Source organism: Anolis carolinensis, chromosome X (genome assembly GCF_035594765.1).
Source record: "Anolis carolinensis isolate JA03-04 chromosome X, rAnoCar3.1.pri, whole genome shotgun sequence".
Taxonomy (NCBI): Eukaryota; Metazoa; Chordata; class Lepidosauria; order Squamata; family Dactyloidae; genus Anolis; species Anolis carolinensis.
The window spans coordinates 8,609,851-8,629,576 of record NC_085847.1 but is presented as its reverse complement, the minus strand read 5'-3'; the positions used below and the strand labels follow the sequence as shown (position 1 = coordinate 8,629,576).

Genomic DNA, 19,726 nt, shown 5'->3' with positions numbered 1-19,726 from the left:
GAAATGCTGGAACCCTCACACAACCACCATGTAGACGACACAGAGAAGCCACTGAAATCCACAAGCATGTGGACCATTGCAACAGAAAGGAGGGAACCATGAAAATGAACAAAGTCTGGCTGCCAGTATTAAAAAAAAAACCTCTAGAATCAGGCAGTAAATAAAGAACAACACTAGGAAAACCGGGGAATTCTCACAGGGACAGAAGTGAGGTCAAATATTCTGAGTAGGGGCAGAGGCAGCAAAGGAAACACTTACCTGCTCTCTTCTAGGTTGGAGTTGGGATTCTTCATTTCCATTAGAGCACAGCCAAATTTCTGGACAGAAAGTAAACAGAATAGGATGCAAGTACATCAAGTATCATCTAGTTTTTAAAAAGGAATTCACGAAAAGCAGTTCTAGCCCAGGGGAGAAGGCTCTTTCCATAGTTGTGTAGCCCACCTTCAGTTTAGGATGGTGCCTAAAGAGATAATCCCCACTAAGACAAACTGGTGGAATAAAATCGTGGAAATAAAGAATATGGATAAACTGACCTTTTTGATAAAACAGAGTAATGGAAAAGAGATTAAAAAGACGGACTGGACAAAGGTGGATAAATATTTAGAGAATAGAAACAAAATTAAGAATTTGTAAGATGGTTACATATAAATAGATAGAGGAAATTGTAAATTACTATAGGAAAAAGTACAATAAGGAAAGGACATCAAGATATGGAGATAAGAAAGAAGAACGGAAGTCAACCAACATTTCATTGTTTTTTATGTGTGTGTGACTCCCCCCCCCCTTTTTCCCTTTTCTCTCTCCCCTTCTCTTTTTCTCTCTTTTTCTTCCTTTTTTATACTTTGTAAACTATGTTCTCACACTTTCGCTGTAAAGTCTTTGAAAACCACAATAAAAATTATAATAATAATAAAAAAATTAGGATGGTGCCTTATGTCCCTTCCACCTACACTGAAATATCTTGGGGGGGGTGGGGTGGGGGTGGGGTGGGGGGTTAAAATAAGTCTCCAGAAGTCTACTTAGAAGTGGCCACAATGCTGCGTACCTCGCCATTCTCAGGAGGGTCTCCGTTGCCAAAGGTGCTTGTGACCACAAGCACCAGGGTTTCATGTTCTAGGTGGACAATGTCATACTCATCCATTGACATCACCTGGGGAAAAAAAAAACACAACCAAGACATGAAGGGAGCACCCCCTGAGCATTCAAAATGGTGCAAATAAAGGTTACATTTACAGTGGATGCCTATGCACAACAGTAAAATCTAAGTTGAGCTTCTGACAAGATTTTGGTGCCAGACAGGGTCAGGGACAACAAGCAAAGCACTGATTTTAAGCAGAAAAATAAGGCTGCGCTGAGCTCTTCCTACCCAGGTCCACTGACTAATACGGAGTTATCAATAAGGCTGTGTGCAGTTTTACTCTATAAAAAGTACAATAAAGTAAACAAAACTGATTGTCAATGGTATTTTATTTATCATGTCAGAAGCAAATTGAGAATACAAATATATATATATATATATATATATATATATATATATATATATATATATTTGTATTCTCAATTTGCTTCTATCGTAATGAAATTTCGGCCTAGGACAAAACACATCCCAGAAACACTAAACTTGGCAGCACAACCCCTCATCCATGCCTCTACGTTCATACAACAACAAAAAATAAAAATAAAAATAAAGTCCTAATTAGAGGGAGAGGAATGATTGTTTTTATCCAATTGCTGCCAGTTAGAAGGCTAAGCTCTGCCCACTTGGTCTCCTAGCAACCCACTCAGCCCAGGGGACAGGTAGAGTTAGGCCTCACTTAGGCCTCTTCCACACTACCTATAAAATACAGATTATCTGATTTTAACTGGATCATATGGCAGTGTAGACTCAAGGCCCTTCCACACAGCCATATAACCCATTTATAATATTATATTATCTGCTTTGAACTGGATTATCTTGACTCCACACTGCCATATAATCCACTTCAGTGTGCATTTTATCCAGCTGTGTAGAAGGGGCCTCATACTTCGCCACAGCAATGCGTGGCTGGGCACAGCTAGTAATGTATAAAAAACCACAAAGTTAAAAACTTGGCATGATGCTAAATTTCCTTTGACCAGAAGCTGGCCACTCCTGTTTTGTAGCAGATTTCCTATGAAGCGGGTGTAGTGATAAATAACAGAGAAATAAAGGCAATAGAAACATTTATGTTAGTGTTCCTTTTTAATATATAGGAAGACCATAGTCTAGACTGAAACCTTTAAGCAGAAACTTTGCAAACCTGGCACCTATGGGCTGGCTAAGGGACTAGCCCAATGTCTTTAGCACTAGGCCTGTTTCTTAACAATCCTCAATATTGTTCTGTTGATAAATCAAATGGAGACACAAACGACCATCTAGCTTTGGGAACATATTTCATAGAGGGCTGCCAATTGCACAGGAAAAACAAGTGCTAGATTGCCGGCAGGAACAAACTGCAGGAACCATAAAAAGGTTATTGGGATACAATAAAAGGTGCATTGCCCCAGGGTTGTGGGGAAGGAACCAAACCCTTTCCATCACTGGAATCAGGAGATCCATGTGATGTATGATCTTGAGTACAATTGATGGATGAGCCTTAGATATATGTAATCATAGGGAAACATTTTTAGTCTGAACAAATAAATATTTTTGTAACGGCGTCACTTCTGTATGGACAATAATGGATCCTTTTGAAATTAAAGTTGAACCACAGCTGGTTTGCAAGAACCTGACAAACAAATATGTCATGGTTGCAGTTGCGGGTTTTCCTTTTCTGCAGCAAGCCTCCAATTTTGGCACTCACACCAAACGCTCCATCCTTATTAAGATTGTTTGGTGTGTTTTTAATCTCATGCTTTTGGTTTTTGATCCATTGTTAAAGAATGCTTTACTTGTATTTACTTGAGCCCAGTGTGCCATCAAATCTAATGTGCACCTCAATTTTCAAAACTCTTAAAACCAAAAAAAAAAAAAAATTGCTGGGAAATGTAATGTGCAGTGGCCAAAAGTGCCCTCTTTGTGATTTGGCCAAAAAAGGTGTGCATGACAGTTGCGGCCTGCTTTTGTTCTAAAACAAAAGTGTTAGAACGCCAAAGCTTCCGGCAATGGAAAAGAAAACCTTGGGGTGCATCTATGCTGTAGAATGGACCCACTTTCACCGCCCTGGCCCCAGGGACTGGCTGAGGGATGGTGCCAGTCCTTACTCGCACCACCCCATGCAGGCAAAGCCTTACCTTGGCGTCAAAGGCATGCTTGAAGATTTCGCACAGGGTTTTTGCATAGACCTGGGACTTCCCTGTTTCTGTGGCATACAGGATTGTGGCCTTGACTCTCTTGGCCATGGCCTGCCCCATCAACTTGGCCGAGAACTTGACTGCTCTGTGGGAGGCGAGGGGAGAGGAAAGACAGGTTTAGCCCCAAAATGGCCCAGCAGCTTTCTATCTGGCACCCTCCAGCTGTGTGCCAAATTGTTTATTTGTAATTGTTGATATAAGGATATCAGGAGAACAGGTGTCTCATCAAAACCCAAGCCATAAGAGCTAGGGATGTGTGAGAAATACATTCTGACATGTCTAATTTTGCATCTCCCAACCATAGAAATGAATGCAATCTGCAGCCTGAAATGTGCACATTTCTGGACTTATGATGCATTCTGTGAAAGGAGGGGGAGGGTTTTGGCACCTTATGTACATTTGAGTGGAAGCATGTGGCTTTCTAGATATTGCTGGACCACAACTTCCATGGTGGGTGGGGCTGCTGGGAGTTGGAATTAAATATCTGGAGAGTTGTGACCAAAATATGCATATATGATATGTGGTATGAATGGAAGAGTGAAAGAGAGCTAGAAATTTGAAGACACCAGTCTGTAAAGCCTGCAAACCATTAACTACCTGCTCAGGAATTGTAATTAAAACCTGCTAATGAGACCTGAAACAGTTGACCTGCCCAGCAAACTGTGATAAGAACTGCGACTGATAAGAGAAATGTTTACATCTGTTAACATCTGTCAACATTTGCTAACTTGATGAACTTTTGGGGCAGAGCTGCTTGTTTGCTAACACCAATCAAGAGAAATCAACATCTGGTCCAGGAAACTGAGGATATTCCAGGATGGAAGACGTCTATCACTCATTTGCAACTTTGGGACAACATCATCAGCTATATAAGTGACCTTATGACAGTCCAGAAGGTGTGACAGACAGCGACGCTGTTCACCCGCCATGCTCAGTGGAGATGGTGTCCTTGGGAGTGGCAGATCTGCTCTGGGAAAGCAGGATTCTGTTCACTTTTTGGGGCCTCTTTTTCTCATGGGAAGAGAAAAGAGTGCATTTTGAAGTCATGGTCTTTTTGAAGTTTTGGCGTTTTGGAACTATGTCTTGGCAGACAGCAGTGGAAGCTGGGTCTGGCCTAAGCAGGTGCTTCTCCAAGAAGGGAGAAAGAATATGGTAATATTTGTGTGCCTGAAGATGGATGCATGTTGTGTGTGAATGATGAATGAAAATGTAAACCCCCCCCCCCTTGTTTGTTTCTTAGCCAATGTAACTGTAGGTTGTTTGTGAATCCTGTAGTTGCATAGAATCTGTATGTTTGTATGTCTAAATGTTGTTCTTTGTTGTTCTGTAAAAGTTCTGCTACCTCTCAGACTGAAATTGCAATAAAAAGAACCTATGCTTTAAAGTTATTGAAAAGTTATTCATAACATTTTTGGTGTCAGAAGTGGGATATTCTGTTCAGTCTGACCAGGATGTTTTAACTTTTGTTTTAAAAGTCTTCATGACAGAGTCGCAGCTTTCCTGTTCTTGGTTTAGGAAATGGAGGTAGATTTCTACAAATATGCTCATTCTAAAAAGATGCTCAAAAATATGTACTGAAAATTTCCCCATAAAGAATAAGAACCCATGCAGTACTGCCATGGGATGAACTTGGCGGCTGGAAAAGGAAGGAAACTGGGGTTGATGGGTCTATATGGAGGAATCTTCACATGTACTCCAGTGTTCACTTAAGATTTTTTAAAGTACATACTTAAAAATATAATGTGCAAATGAGTAGAGACACATCTTACAAGAACACAAATCAAAGTGAGGCAGAAGTGGCAACAGCTCCCTGCCAAGTCATTGTGCAAGAACGTCATTGTGCATTTTGCTAACAACAAGTCATCAAGAAGAAGATCAAATGCAGAGAGCAGAACAACAACAACAAATGTGTACCTGGCATAGTTTACAGGCAGCTTAAAATCTAAGAGAATCAAGCACAAGCAATAAAAGGTAATTCCAAGGGAAGGATAATCAGGCCGGCCTCTCTTTAAAGCTTTTACAATGATTGAGAAGCAGTAAAACACAATGAGAGACTCACATCCGTAAATCTAACTCAACTGGGTCAATGGATGGCTCTGTTAATCTTCAATAAATGATTTCAAAAAACAAATCCTTCCATCCACCCACCCCCCTTTTCAGGTAGGAGGCGATTACCTTTGACTTTGTTGTGAACTGAATAAAATGGGTCTTGTTGCCATTCAGGACAGATTCTAGTATTATATAGTTGCCCCAAGTCAATTCATGTTATAACACCCCTGTATCTTCTTTTGGTGCATATGTGAAGGGGGTACAGAGCTAAAACCAGGGGTGCACACTTGAAAAAGGCAGGAGCATGATCTGCTTTGAGCCACTGCAGGAGCCAACTCAAACTTCACTAAGGCCTTCATAGCCACTTTTGACACACTTGGGATTTCAATATTCTTTGATAGCTCAACAATAATAACTTTTTTCTTAATGCTTGGTTTTGTGAAATATTCCTGGGGTAAATTGGGTCACTGATTCAGAAAATTGGCTTGTAGAGATTTACTTTCTTAGATATGACTGTCCTGGTTTTCTGTGTGCAAGCAGATGGTGACTGGTAGATGGTATATGTTCTGTATCTCAAAAACTAGAGCTGATGCAGGGAAACTGGTGCCATTTTTTGGAATCAGCAGGTCAAACATACTCAGAACAGGACATCAAAAGGTGTGTGTTGGCCAGAGCAATTTTGTGACATCTTATATATTAAAAAGGCACACGTCACCAACCGATAGCCCTCTTGATTATCACTGGGAGTTGGGCAAGGGGATTTTGTGCAATCTCTCTTTTGAAGCCACCCTTTGAAACAAAAACACTTTTTTTCTGTCATTATTTCCAAAGTATAGTAGATCACCCCAGTTCCAGGCTAGAAAATAAAATAAAATAAACAAATGCCACTTCTACTCTGTGGGCAAGGGAGGAGTGATCCACCTGGGCAGGTTTCTCACACAGCCTATTTATTAACTGCCTCCAAAGAATGTGGCTGGAATTAACCTCATTGTTCTTCAGGTACACCGAGTCAGTTTCCTTCACTTCTCCTGAGTTTTCTGGGTCAGATTTGAACTTGGAGAGATCACTCAGGAGAAGGCAGTGCTGTTTCCTGGTGCCAGCCTTGAGCTGTAGTCAATGTCCTAGCCAAACAATTCCCTCCTCTTCCCCAGACTTCCCCCAGGTTCTGATATCCTCTGCTGCATACTTACTTGGCTAACTTTTTAAAGCCAATCGCTCTCTTCTTGGTGGGGGTGCCATTGAGACCTTTCCAGATATGGGTGTTCCAAGGGTCAGGCTGGGGAGGAGAGGAAAGAAAAAGGAGCCTGGGTTGAACAGGAAGCAGTTATGCATTAAATGTTCATTTTAATTAAATGTTCGTTTCTTTTTTTCTGGCACATTATTAGCTTAGACAGAGGAGATCCCAAAAGGTTGGACCTTGGCTCTGAATATAATGTTTAGATGAGTAAATAATGTGGCCAATCCTCAATTTCTGAGGCCGCATAAACGGAGGGCCAAAGGGGTAGGAGCTGTGGCACAGGCTGGAGAGCAGCTGCAATGAATCACTGCAATGAATCACTCTGACCAGGAGGTCATGAGTTCGAGGCCCGCTCGGAGCCTATGTTTGTCTTGTCTTTGTTCTATGTTAAAGGCATTGAATGTTTGCCTATATGTGTAATGTGATCCACCCTGAGTCCCCTTCGGGGTGAGAAGGGCGGAATATAAATGCTGTAAATAAATAAATAAATAAACTTGTGAAGCTCCCCTCTCCAAAGCATACAGAATCTGGGGTGCAACTGTGGAGCCACAGGGAATATTGGGAGGATGCGCATTTATTCATCAACCTGAGCAACCCGCATGTAGGGACTCAGATGAGGTTCTAAGGCTGAATCTTAGCTACAGCAGTACCTGGTACTCAAAGGAAGGTGTGAGCCTGTAGTTGAGCATTTCCTGGTGAAAGACCGGAGTGATGCTTCCAGACATCGGGGGAACGATCCACACCCAATCGGCAGGGCAGCCTCCCCGGCAGCGATATTCATTCTCCATGTGTTTGATGAAGGACTCAGTAGCTGAGTGATGGTCCACAATGGTCACTTTGTCATTCTGTATGGAGGAGGGAGGCTCTGGTAAAGCGTTTGTGCAATGAAAGAGGCAATAACAGCTGAGGCCAGCCTGGATCATGGCAATTCAAGTGTGCATGTGTTTCTCCTAATCTTAGATACACGTAGAAGCCAAAGCTTGGAATTTACAAGTTAACAAGTAATATAGTAACCTGCAACAAGCAACGTGCAGATTTTAAAGTGGGTAACAGGAGAGTTTAAATAATAATAACAATAAAAGAGCTCAGCCTGCATTTGGAAACAATAGACATTGACAAAATTACGATCTGTCAACTGCAAAAGGCCACCCTACTGGGATCTGCACGCATCATCCGAAAATACATCACACAGTCCTAGACACTTGGGAGGTGTTCGACTTGTGATTTTGTGAAACGAAATCCAGCATATCTATCTTGTTTGCTGTGTCATACAATAAAATAATAATAATAATAATAATAATAATAATAATAATAATAATAACAACTCAGGGTGGCTTACATGGGGCCAAGCCCGAATAAAAACAATAGCAATATAAAACACAACAATAGACAAGAGACATGCACAATTAAAAAAATGTAAACATTAGCCAATAAAAACAAACGACAAGAACTAATAAAAACATGGATCAAAATGGAGAGGTTGTAAAAGTAGACTGGGTAAGGTGCAAAATACAAGTTTAATCCCAAATCTGGGGCTGATCCAGGGAGGATTTACACTGAGCTAAACTGTCCATTGTAGATGGGTCCTTAGAATTACAAAATAATATAGTCTACCATCAAAAGAGGAGAGAGAGAGAGTCTAAAATTATGTAACAGCAACACCATTGATATCTGCATTTCAGATGTCACCAAATGGACATGGATACTTCAGAACCATTTCCTGGCACCTGGAAGCTGTATAGGACGGCAATGTTGATCTCCACCAGGGCCTGGTCCTTCCAGAGCGATGAGGTCTTCCTCATATCCAAGTCCATCTTTTTGGCAACTTCCTGCAGAGAAAAAAACCCAGTAAAAATATGCAGTTAAAGGCAGTCAAAGGTCCTTCCTATCAAATGCTACTTGGACCTTCAACTGGAAGTGTCAGGGACTGAACTTGCAATGGTCAGTCTACCAAGCAAATGTTCTAGTTCTGAGGCTATGGTTTCACACTAAAGGAGCCCCACTACGTTAAAATAGCAACACATGCAGCTATTAGTCAGAAAATCCTGGCTGAAATGTCACTAGTTTGCATGACAAAAATGGTATACAATGGAGAAACGCGACACATATCTATTAGTCAATATGGAAATAAATTGGTAAATGTGTGCATTAAAATATGTGTGAATTTCTTTCTGTCCAGGAAAGAGAGGGAAAGTCTTGCAAGCTGATCAGGAAATTGGATGGGAGGTGCATCCCAGTGGGCTCCTGAAGTCTATCAAGGAACCAAATGAACAGGCTTCCACATCCCTAATAACATAACCAACTTCCTTTCAAGAGTCATCATAAACACTGCAAATATGTAATGTTCTGAATGCTGGAAAGCAGCATGCCAATGCTAATTGCTACCTCTAGGATATTGTAGCGAGAGTTGTCGCAGTAATCACGGACGCCGATCTCGGTGCCCATGTACCAACCGCTGAAGGGGCAGGCGGAGAACTCCAAGCCTCCAATTTCGAGCAGCATGTTGGAAACAGCTGGCAAGCCATACCACTGCAGCCCCAGGTCTTTAAACCAGGGAAACCTACAAAGGAGAAAGGGCGACCAAACAGTCTGAGCTACAAGAAACCGACCCATGCTTAAGGGCTACAGCAGAATTTGGAACTTAACGTCCAGAATCTTGCAGGCCACCAAAAGGTATCTCCAAGCTCTGAGTTGCAGAACAGGGCTGCCCAGCCTTTTCAGGCTCTGAGGCCATGTGCAATTCAGAGAAACATTCACCCATGCATGCACATAAGCTAGGAAGAGCCAAAAGACAGGGGTAACTCCCAAAAGGACTCAGGAAGGCTTCAGGTTTGCTTAACGGTTCTACGAAAGGTATTTTGACTTACTTGGGGTGCCTTATTGGTACTTCCAGCACGAGCTCAGGTGGGATTTCGAAAAGTTCTGGATCTTGGCCATTGGCCTGGAGAAGGAGTGGTAGGACATCGAAGCGGCCTCTGGGTGCTTTCCACCCTTGCTGTATGCAGATCTGTATCCAAAAGAGAGGACAGGGGAGAAGAAGGCGACCATTAACAGCCCATTCATATGACTGGTGAAGATCAAGACCAGCGTTGCTCAGCTGGTCTGATCTGGAAGCTTATAAGAACAGATATAAAACAATGAGAGGTGGTAAATATTTGTTCTAAAGTAAAACTAATGTGGCTGCAAGAACAACCTTACACTGATAAAGGGCTGGTGCCACAAAGCCTCAAAACATGAGACATCTCTCTGACTGACAAATACATAATTTGACAGAATCTAAAACAGGGAGGAGTCGCAATCCTGTGTCCTTAAATACCAACCTCAGTCAGCTCCACATTAGCTGGGTCTCCCAGGATGGAGCCATCCAGTTGCTTGTAACCAGCGTAGCGGATGAGTTGGGAATTCCAGACTCGGAAGTCATGCTTGCCATCTGTCCTCTGAGGGAATATGGTGATGGCAGACCTGAGAGGGCAGAAGAATAATGTGCTAATATGGGTCTGATATTATCACTCCTATAAACAGAAAGACCACAGAGTCAGGAAGTGATTTCCTTGGTCTTGCATGCACCACCAGTACTCCAAAAGTGAGAAGAGTTTGGGAAGACAAAGCTGATCCCGATACAGATCTGCTATCAGTGATCTAGTGGTGCACTGAGAGGTGTCGCTGCTCATTGCAACACCACTGAGGCACACATCTTCAAGTATATTGATTTTTATGACTGTTTTACTGACGTTGATGTCTTATTGATGTGAAAAATTGTTTTTATTGTTTTATCGCTGTTATTGTATTTTTTTTTTTTTTTTTTTTTATAAATGTTTTTTTATTATTATACAATTATTGGTTCTATTACATTTTATACAGCACACTCTTTTATAGTTTGCTTAAACATTTTCACCCCACCACGGTGCTCCCCTCCCCCCGTCTCAAGCCACAATTCTTACATATCATCTGTCCAAAACCTCATTTCCTCTTGTGACGGTAACTTTCCTTCCTTGTTTTTTAAACCTTTTACAACAAATTTTCCCCACACAGCATCATAATCGCTTTGTTTCCATATACCTTTTTTAACCTTTAATATACATGTTAGTTTATCATTTATTGCTAATTTCCATGCTTCTTTATACCACTCCTCTATTTGTATGTTCATTTCTTTTTTCCAATTCCTTGCTATAAGTAATCTTGCTATTGTTACTAGATTTGTTATCGCATCTTTCTCCTCCTTTTTCCATTGTTTATTATTATATAATGATAATAATGCTATGCTAGGACTTTTATCAATTTTCATATTCATTATATCTTCTATTTCCCTAAAAACTTTCCCCCAAAATTTGTTTACATATTTGCATTGCCACCACATGTGTATATAAGTTCCTGGTTCTTGGCACCCTCTCCAGCAATTTTTTGAATTATTTTTATTCATATATGCTATTCTTACTGGTGTCAGATACCACTTCCATATTAACTTGTAGTAATTTTCTTTAACCCGTATTGATAAATTTTTTAAGTGTCTTTGTCCCCATAACTGTTGCCATTCTATTTCGCTTATTTTTATCCCTAAGTCTTCTTCCCAAGACTCCTTAAGGGTATTCTTATTTATTTTCCCCTCCTTCGTTTCGATTAATATCTTATAAATTCTACTAATTATACCTCTCAAGTTTTCCTGTTCCTCTACAGCCCTTCCCTTCTGTATTGTTAGCTCAAATTGACTAAGTTGGCTTCCATTTCTATTGTTTTTTTCCCAATTTTTAAACCATTGTTCTAATTGTATACAGTGGAACCATGTCAATTTTATTTCTTTAAACTCTTCCAACATCATTTCCTTCTTCATTCTCACCTTCAGCCAATCCTCTATCCTATCTAATTTTTTCTCCCTTAATTTTTTATCCATTACTTTTTTTAAATTTTTAGGGAATTTTTTTTCCATCACTATTGGGGTTATGATTGACCCCTCCCCTATTAACTTCCTCCTATATTTATTCCACACTTCTAATATATTGCTCAACATTGGGTTTCTAATTTCCCTCATTTCTTTTTTAGTAAACTGTTTAAAAAATATATTCCAAATTTCATCCTCCACTTTTCCTGAATCATTACTAAGCCAATCTATTCCCTCTCTTTTAACCATTCCTTCTATCACCCAGCTTAATCTGCTTGCTTCATAATATTTTTTAATATTAGGTAGTGCTAGTCCTCCCTCTTTTTGCGATCTATACCATAACTGTTTAGTTAATCTATTTCTTTTACTTCCATTACAATACTTGTTAATCATTTGTTGCCATCTGTTTAGTTCTTCTTCTGTGATTTGAAGTGGTAGCATTCTAAATATAAAATTTATCTTTGGAAGTATTTTCATTTTTACTAATGCTATTCTTCCAAACCAGGATAGGCGTATGTCTTCATATTCTATTAATTTTTTCTGAACCTCTTTCCTTAATGTTACTACATTTAGTTCTTCCATTTTTTTTAAATCCTTTGTTATTAATATTCCTAAGTATTTTAATTCATTCTTAATTCTTATTCCCATTTTACTCTGCTCTATAAAATCTTTCTCTTCTTCCTTTGTATAATTTATTAACATCATTTCTGACTTATTCCAATTAACTTGTAATCCTGTCGTTTTCCCAAATATCTCCAAATGTTCTTTTATTTTGTCCATTTTCTCTATTATATTTTCTATAAATAGCAATGTATCGTCAGCAAATAAGCTCACCTTATGTTTCTCCTCTTTTCCTAGCCCCTCTAGATTCTTATCATTCCTTATACCGTTTGCAAACATTTCTATCACCATAGCAAATAATATCGGCGACAAAGGGCACCCTTGCCTCGTTCCTCTGGACACTTTTATTTCCTTAGTCACTCCATCATTTATAGTTATCTCTGCTGAATTCCTTGAATAAAATTGTTCTAAGATTCCTTTTATTCTATTTCCCATTCCGAATTTATTCAGGATTTCCCTTAATGCCTCCCATTCCACACAATCAAACGCTTTAAAAATATCTAGTGATAATATCCCTGCTTTTTCCTTCCCCTCTTTAGCCAAATAAATTTTTTTTAGTACTCTCCCTATCAAATTTGACATTAGTCTTCCCTTCACAAACCCACACTGATCTTTTTTTATATACTTATACATGCATTTATTCATTCTATTAGCTATTATCGCAGACAGAATTTTTGCGTCCTGATTAACTAACGATATGGGCCTATATGACCCCGGGTCTGTTAAATCTTTATCAGGTTTGGGTATTAATATTATTAGTGATTTCCTCCATGATTCTGGTATTTTATCTCCCTCCATTATCCCATTATACATTTTTAATAATTTTGGAGTTAAAACTTCTCTGAAGCTTTTATAATATTCTGTCCCTAGACCATCCAGGCCTGGAGCTTTCCCCACTTTTAATTTCTTAATAACTTCCTCTATTTCTATCCTCTTAATGGGTTGTTCCAATAGCTCTTTATCCCTCTCCTCCAGCTTGCACTCCCAATTTTCCTCCACATATTTCCTAATTACTTCTATAGAGCTAGCTTTAGTTTGATATAATTCTTTATAAAATTCTTCAAATACCTTCAGTTTTTCTTTCATAGTTCTACATAATTTACCTGTTTTATCTTTTATCATATTTATCATTCCTTCCATTTTCTTTTTTTGTGTTGATTTGGCTAGCATCTTGGAGTTCCTATCACTAAACTCAAAGTATTCCCTCCTTAAATAAATTAAATTCTCTTGTACTTCATCTATTTCCATTTTATCCAGTTCCTCTTTTTTTGCTCTCAGCCTTGCATAAGTTCGTATATCTCTCTTTATTACATATGTTTTTTCGATCTCTTCTATTTCTCTTTCTAAATTCCTTTTCCTTTCTTCTTGCCTTTTTTTTAGATTAATTGTCTCTTTTATGCATAACCCTCTAGTCACTGCTTTCATGGTGTCCCATAGAACTCCTTTTGTCACCCCCTTTTCATTAAAGCCCCATATTTCTTGCCATTCTACTTGCATTCTGTCTACTATCTCTTTATAATTCAATATTTTCGTATTTAACCTCCACCTCTTCATTTTGTCATAATCACATTTCAGCACCAACTCAATCGATACCAGAGCATGATCCGAAATCTTAATTATCCCAATATCAGCATTTAACACTTTACTTAACATATTTTTGGAGACAAAAATATAATCTATTCTTGTATACACCTTATGCACCGATGAATAATATGTATATCTGCTTTCATTCCCTTTTACCAATCTCCACACATCCTTCAGTTGCCATTTATTCATTACTCTACTTAAGTCCGTTATTTCGATATTTCTTGTTTTTGATGCTAACATTGTTTTATCCTTCTTTGGGTCCATATAACAATTACAATCTCCTCCAAATATTACATTCTGTTGGTGATAATTCTCTATTTGCTCTAATACTTTTTCGTAAAATTCTTGCTGTTTAACATTTGGTGCATATACATTTACTAATACATATTTTTCTTCCCCTATTTCACCATATATTATTATGTATCTTCCCTCTTCATCTTTCAATACCTTATTTATACCCAAATTGCATTTCTTTGCTATTATTATAGCTACACCTCTTGACTTTGATGACCCAAAAGATTTCTCATAATTCCTTATCCAGCTCGACTTTAGTTCATTTGAGCCCAGTTTATTCTGATGCGTTTCCTGTAGGAAGATGACATCCGCCGCGTCCTTCTTCAGTAGGGCTTCAATCCGCCTTCTCTTAATTACCGTCCCCAACCCTCTCACATTAAGTGTTGAAATTCTTAATTTATGAGACATCATTTCCCTTTCCCTTTAAAAGCTTTTTTGTGGCTTGAACCAATGTGAACCCTTGACCCTTACCCTCCCCTACCCTTGCCCACCCTTCCCCCCTCCTCCCCCTTGATCCCCCCCTTCCCTCATTCCCCCCTTCCTCCCCTTCCATTCTTCGGGACTCCTCGTCCCAATCATGGCCCCCGGCCTTCCCAATTGGGGAGGGGGAAGGCGAAGTCATCCCATGGCCCAGAGTCTCCCTCCCCCCGAGTGCTCATTTTAAATTCAATAATAAATTTAATTGCAGTGTTACGCTTTCTTCTTACATCCCGATTCCTCCAGTGGCGCCAAATAATTCCTCCGTTACTCCTGCTTCCGAACCCTTCTCCTCCTCCTCCTTTCGATCTCTCTCTTGTTTTCTTATTATACCGAGCTCCTCCAATAGTTGATGTCCTTGCTCCAATGAGTCTATTCTATATCTCTTGCCTTTCCATTGGAATTTGAGAAAGATAGGATATCCCCAAGTGTACAAAATTCCGGCCTTCATTAATTGGATCGTAATAGGCTTCATTGAATATCTCCAATTCTTAGTTTCAGTACAATAGTCATTGAATATCTCCAATTTTGAGTCGCCCATCTTTAAATATTCTGGGTTCTTCTTTAATATTTTCATCAAATTTTCTTTCTTTACGAAGTTTTGAAATCGGATTATTATATTCCTAGGAATTATTTTATTTCTTCCACTCGGAAGGCGATGAACTCTCTCGATATCTAATTCTGACCAGTTTAATATCGGCGTGATCTTTTGCAACCACTTCAAAATCTCGGTTTTCAGATCTTCTTTCTTATTCCCTTCTGGGTAGTTTCTAATTATTGCGTTGTTTCTTCTTTGATTATCTTGCATATACACGAACTTTCTTTCCACATCTGAAAGCCTATTTTCATTTTTTTGCGTTTGTTGTTTGAGTACAAGTTGTTCCTGTTTATTTTTCCCGATTTCAGATTTATTTGTTTGTATCTCTCCATGTGCTGTTTTCAAACTTTCTCTTATTGTCTGAAATTTTTCATCTGAGCTTTTCCTTTCTGCCTCCAATTGTGCTTTTATTTCTTTGTTGCTGGTCAGAATTTCTTGCTTCAAAACCTGGATCTCGCTCTTCCTCATTTCTCTTTCTTTATCAAACATCAAATTCAAATTCAAATTCATTTCCTTTGTTTGTCTTTCACTCTCCTCTTTGATCAATTCCGCTATTTTATTTAACAATTGGCCACTGCCCATTTCATTCCCCATTTCTTTCCTCTCTCTGCTCTCACTGCTTCCTTTTAGTTCTGCTGATAAACATGGCAGAGAGGTAGAAATGCCTCCTCCTCCTATTGCCCCCTCCGCTTGAGGGGGGGTCCGTTTTAATTGTTTCCCCTCCTTAATTGAGGTGGGGGGACTTCTTTTAACAATGCTCATTTCCTTGGGGATCTGAGAAACCCTTTCCAATCTAGAAAAAGATCTGTCCGAAGGCCTTGTGCGTGACCAAAGAGGATTTTTTGGGATATCCTGACTTTGTTTATTCCTTCTCATTCACCTCCCTTCAGTTGCTCCTTCCGTATTTATCAATTTTTTTTTTTATAAGTACTTAGTTCCCCCTTTCGACGCAGTCCAAAAAAAAAACAACCCTAGTACGCCTTGCAAGGCCTTGCAAGGCCTTGTAACATTATTTCCTTTGGAGCCTTTGGAACCAGGGGATTCGCTTTTAATCTGATGAGGAAAGCTCACTCCTTCCTCAAAGGAGGCTTCCAGATGATTATATTCAATCTTGCTAATTATTTTAATGCTTATTTGAGCTACAGACTATTTTTCTTCTCCGGCTTCGCACGCGTTCGCACTCATCATGTTACTTTCGCTTTTGCTTTCAGCCTGCTTTCAGCCTGCTTCGGCCAGCTTCCAGCTTCCCCTCACTTCTGCCAAAGCTCATAAATCAAAGCAATTAAGTGGTAATAGATTACCTTTTCAGGTTTCTTGTATGCTCAACACTCTCATCTCCCTTTTAATCCATAAAGATCCTTCCTCGATCCCTTTTTCACTGCTTTTCGCTTTGTTTTCTCAAGAGCTGAAAGGAAAGACGTCTTTACCCAGCCATAGCTGACTCCGCCTCCCCTGTTATTGTATTTTTATGTTGGGCATGGCCCCATGTAAGCCGCTCCGAGTCCCTCCGGAGAGATGGGGTGGGGTATAAAAATAAAGTTGTTATTATTATTATTATTATTATTATTATTATTATTATTATTATTATTAAGGAGAGTCCAAAAATGCATGACTTGACACTGATCCACATCTACAAAGTTGTTATAACATTCTTCATTTTCATCAAGACCGTCTTCTCCATTACCCAAGTTATCCCAAAATACTTTGCATGACAACTAGAATATTTTGCAACAATATTATTATTCCTGTGAAGAATGCAGCTAAGCCTATAAATCACTGTTTGTCTTTCTGCATGAGAACAAATACAAAACTGGTTGGGTCAAAATGAACGCAAAGGATATCCATGTTGTTTCATGCTCTGATACCTTTTCTTTTACACACACATATACATTCTGGTAAACCTGTAACTCTCCAAATGTTAAGATTCTAGCTCTCATTGCTCCTGACCATTGGTCACACTAACATCCAATGACACCTGCAAATTGATAATTTCTCCAAGTCTGGCTTTCATGTACTACATACCTGAGATTCCCTTTGTTAGTGGCATATTTTATGTGGTTACAAATGTAATTGAACATCCCGTGAGCAGTGGTGCAGTCGCGGGCATCAAACACCTGAAAGAAATCAAAGGGAAATGAGTTCAAGCGAAGGGCAAAAGAGAGGGCGAGGCTCCGAGAAAGAACAAGCACATTGGAACCCCTGAGGGCTGCTACACAGATGAGGGCAAAGGCATGTTCTTGGCTCTCCCAGAGGGCAAGGCTAGACATCAAGGGCTTAAGTCGCAGGAAAGGAGATTTTGCTGAAGGCTTTGGCGCCACTCATCTGGGTCTCTTCCCTTTGGAGGCAATGATGGACAATCCTTTCTTGAGGATACTCATATTAAGCTTTCTCCAACCCTTTGAGTATAATTTTTCCCCTTGGTGTCTCGGTTTTTAGGACTGTTCCTGGAGTTCTTTGGGGAGCTGATTCTGAAAATTGCATTGGATAGTTTGCGTCAGCTCTAGTTTCTTAGATATGGTTATCATGATGTCCTATGGGCGAGCAGATGGTGACTGGCATATGGCATATGTTCTGCATCTCAAAAACTGGAGCTGATGTGGGAAAGCAGGTGCCATTTTTGGAATCAGCAGATCAGATATACCCAGAAATAGGGCTAACACTGGAGGTACCGAAATGTGTGTTGGCCAGTGTTATACCAACTGAAGAAGACTGAATGCAACTTTAAACCAACTTGTTCACTCTTTCTGGGAGAGCAACTTTCCCTATCTAAATCAGAAGCCTCCCAGTCACTTCTCAGTGTTATGCTCATGTGCCATCCTCTTCCCAGAGTATGTGCATTATACGCCTTCTCCACCACCTTCACACAAGGCAACCATGTCCTCACCTGGAGCTTGGACCACTGAATCCTGCCCACACAGCGGGAAGCATTGCGCCAGGCGTGCTTGGCTCCATAGATCAGCTCTGTATCTCGCAGTTGGTAAGTGTCGGTAGCTTCGATCTCCTTGGTGACTTCCTCCAGTCTCTCTGTGTGGGCCTTGGAGCCAAACCTGTCAGTTTGGAGACAGAAGCCAGCAGCTTTCAATAGGACCAAGGTGTTAGACAAAGCTATACAAATGAACACTCTTCTTTTTGGGTGGTTTGAAGGCTTAACTTCCCCCACCCTCTGGCTACAGGCCTGACCGCACTGGCTAGCGGTTTCTGAGAGCTGTGTAGTCTAGAGTTGTGTGGAATTTGTTTCTTTCGTTTCTTCAGGAGAACGAAACAGGAAAGCTAGTTCAGTTGGCTAGCTCGCCAGTTTATAAATCTAGATGGTTTTGCCAACCGCAGCCCAGACTGCTCAGCCACAAGACTTGCCTCTTGATGGATGAATAGTACTGATCAATGAATTCTTTAGCCAGCGGAAGTAGCTGATCTTTAGTCCTGACTTCTTCTGGCCTTCGGACGTGCTGGGAAGGAATCATAATAGAGCCCATGCAGACCTGCTCACTGCAAGGAGTCACCTGGAAAATACAAGGCAGAAGAGCACATCATACATATCTCAATAACTACCTATGGAGGTTAAAATAATGCAGTGTATTTGCAAAGAAAATGGTCAGTGGGTCCAGCTATCATGTGCTATGCCTTGTTTTTCATATGCCGGTTCCAAACCATGCTAAGTAAAAGTAAATGGTGTGGTTTCTATTGTGGATTGTTAAACTATGGTTTTCTATTATACCCAAAATTGGGAGCCTATGATTTGTTCAGTTTTGTAGATTTGTATGACGGCATAATGATATTGCTTGTTTGATTTTCACCTCCTTTCTTAACAATCCTCCTCTTTTTCGCAGCTGCAGCCTCCTGGCTTGACATTTCCCTGCTCTTTTCTTCTGATGTTTCCCACTACAACCTCTATTTGCATTTTAAAGAAAGTGCGCATCAAGTACAAACACGCCTCTCCTATTGCATCTAGATTGGGGCCTATGTTCTTGAGTTCATTCATGCACATTCATCCCCATCTTTACTGACGTCTCCCCAATCTCGGTGCACGTGTGCTTGTGCGCACTGATAAAACAGCAAAGCACCTTCTTGACAATGACAGGACACATGGCAGCATCAAGGGCCTTTGTGCGAGACAGTCTTTTATTTTTTTGCAGGAGCATACACGGTGTCAGCAAAAGACGGCATAAAGAGAACCTTGATGCAAATCGTATAGACATTTGCATTGAAGTGGCATTTATTTACAAGGTTTTTTTTAAGGCACAGAGCATGTCAGGAACAGAGCTTGGGGTGCAGGGAAGGAGGAAGAGAGTCGGGAACAAATGGAAGATCTGAGTCCTGCAAAAAATTACTGATGGCTCAGTTTCAAAATTAATATCTGAGAAATTCAGGGGAATTCAGGGAGGTGGGGAGAGATGGCAAGTATGTAGAACGAACCAAAGATGTGAAAGGACTTGTTATTGAGGCTAATGTATTTGGAGGGCAACTAAAATGATTAAGGGTCTGGAGAACAAGCCCTATGAGGAGCGGCTTAAAGAGCTGGGCATGTTTAGCCGGCAGAAGAGAAGGCTGAGAGGAGACATGATAGCCATGTACAAATACGTGAAGGGAAGTCACAGGGAGGAGGGAGCAAGCTTGTTTTCTGCTGCCCTGCAGACTAGGACGCGGAATAATGGCTTCAAACTACAGGAAAGGAGAT

The 19,726-nt window shown here is 40.2% G+C and overlaps 1 protein-coding gene across 2 annotated transcripts in view; it reads right to left on the bottom strand.

Moving 5' to 3' along the window:
• nos1 (nitric oxide synthase 1) overlaps positions 1-19,726 on the bottom strand; it is a 116,675-nt gene that overhangs the window by 13,639 nt on the left and 83,310 nt on the right. For both annotated transcript variants that reach the window (XM_008113724.3, XM_003222783.4), the window contains 12 exons: positions 18,406-18,551; positions 17,936-18,098; positions 17,074-17,165; positions 9,919-10,060; positions 9,466-9,605; positions 8,984-9,158; positions 8,326-8,427; positions 7,249-7,443; positions 6,552-6,637; positions 3,253-3,397; positions 1,046-1,150; positions 259-317 (listed from right to left, as the gene is read on the bottom strand). In XM_008113724.3, the coding sequence (XP_008111931.2) occupies positions 259-317; positions 1,046-1,150; positions 3,253-3,397; positions 6,552-6,637; positions 7,249-7,443; positions 8,326-8,427; positions 8,984-9,158; positions 9,466-9,605; positions 9,919-10,060; positions 17,074-17,165; positions 17,936-18,098; positions 18,406-18,551 (1,550 nt within the window). The remainder of the gene's footprint in view (positions 1-258; positions 318-1,045; positions 1,151-3,252; positions 3,398-6,551; positions 6,638-7,248; positions 7,444-8,325; positions 8,428-8,983; positions 9,159-9,465; positions 9,606-9,918; positions 10,061-17,073; positions 17,166-17,935; positions 18,099-18,405; positions 18,552-19,726) is intronic.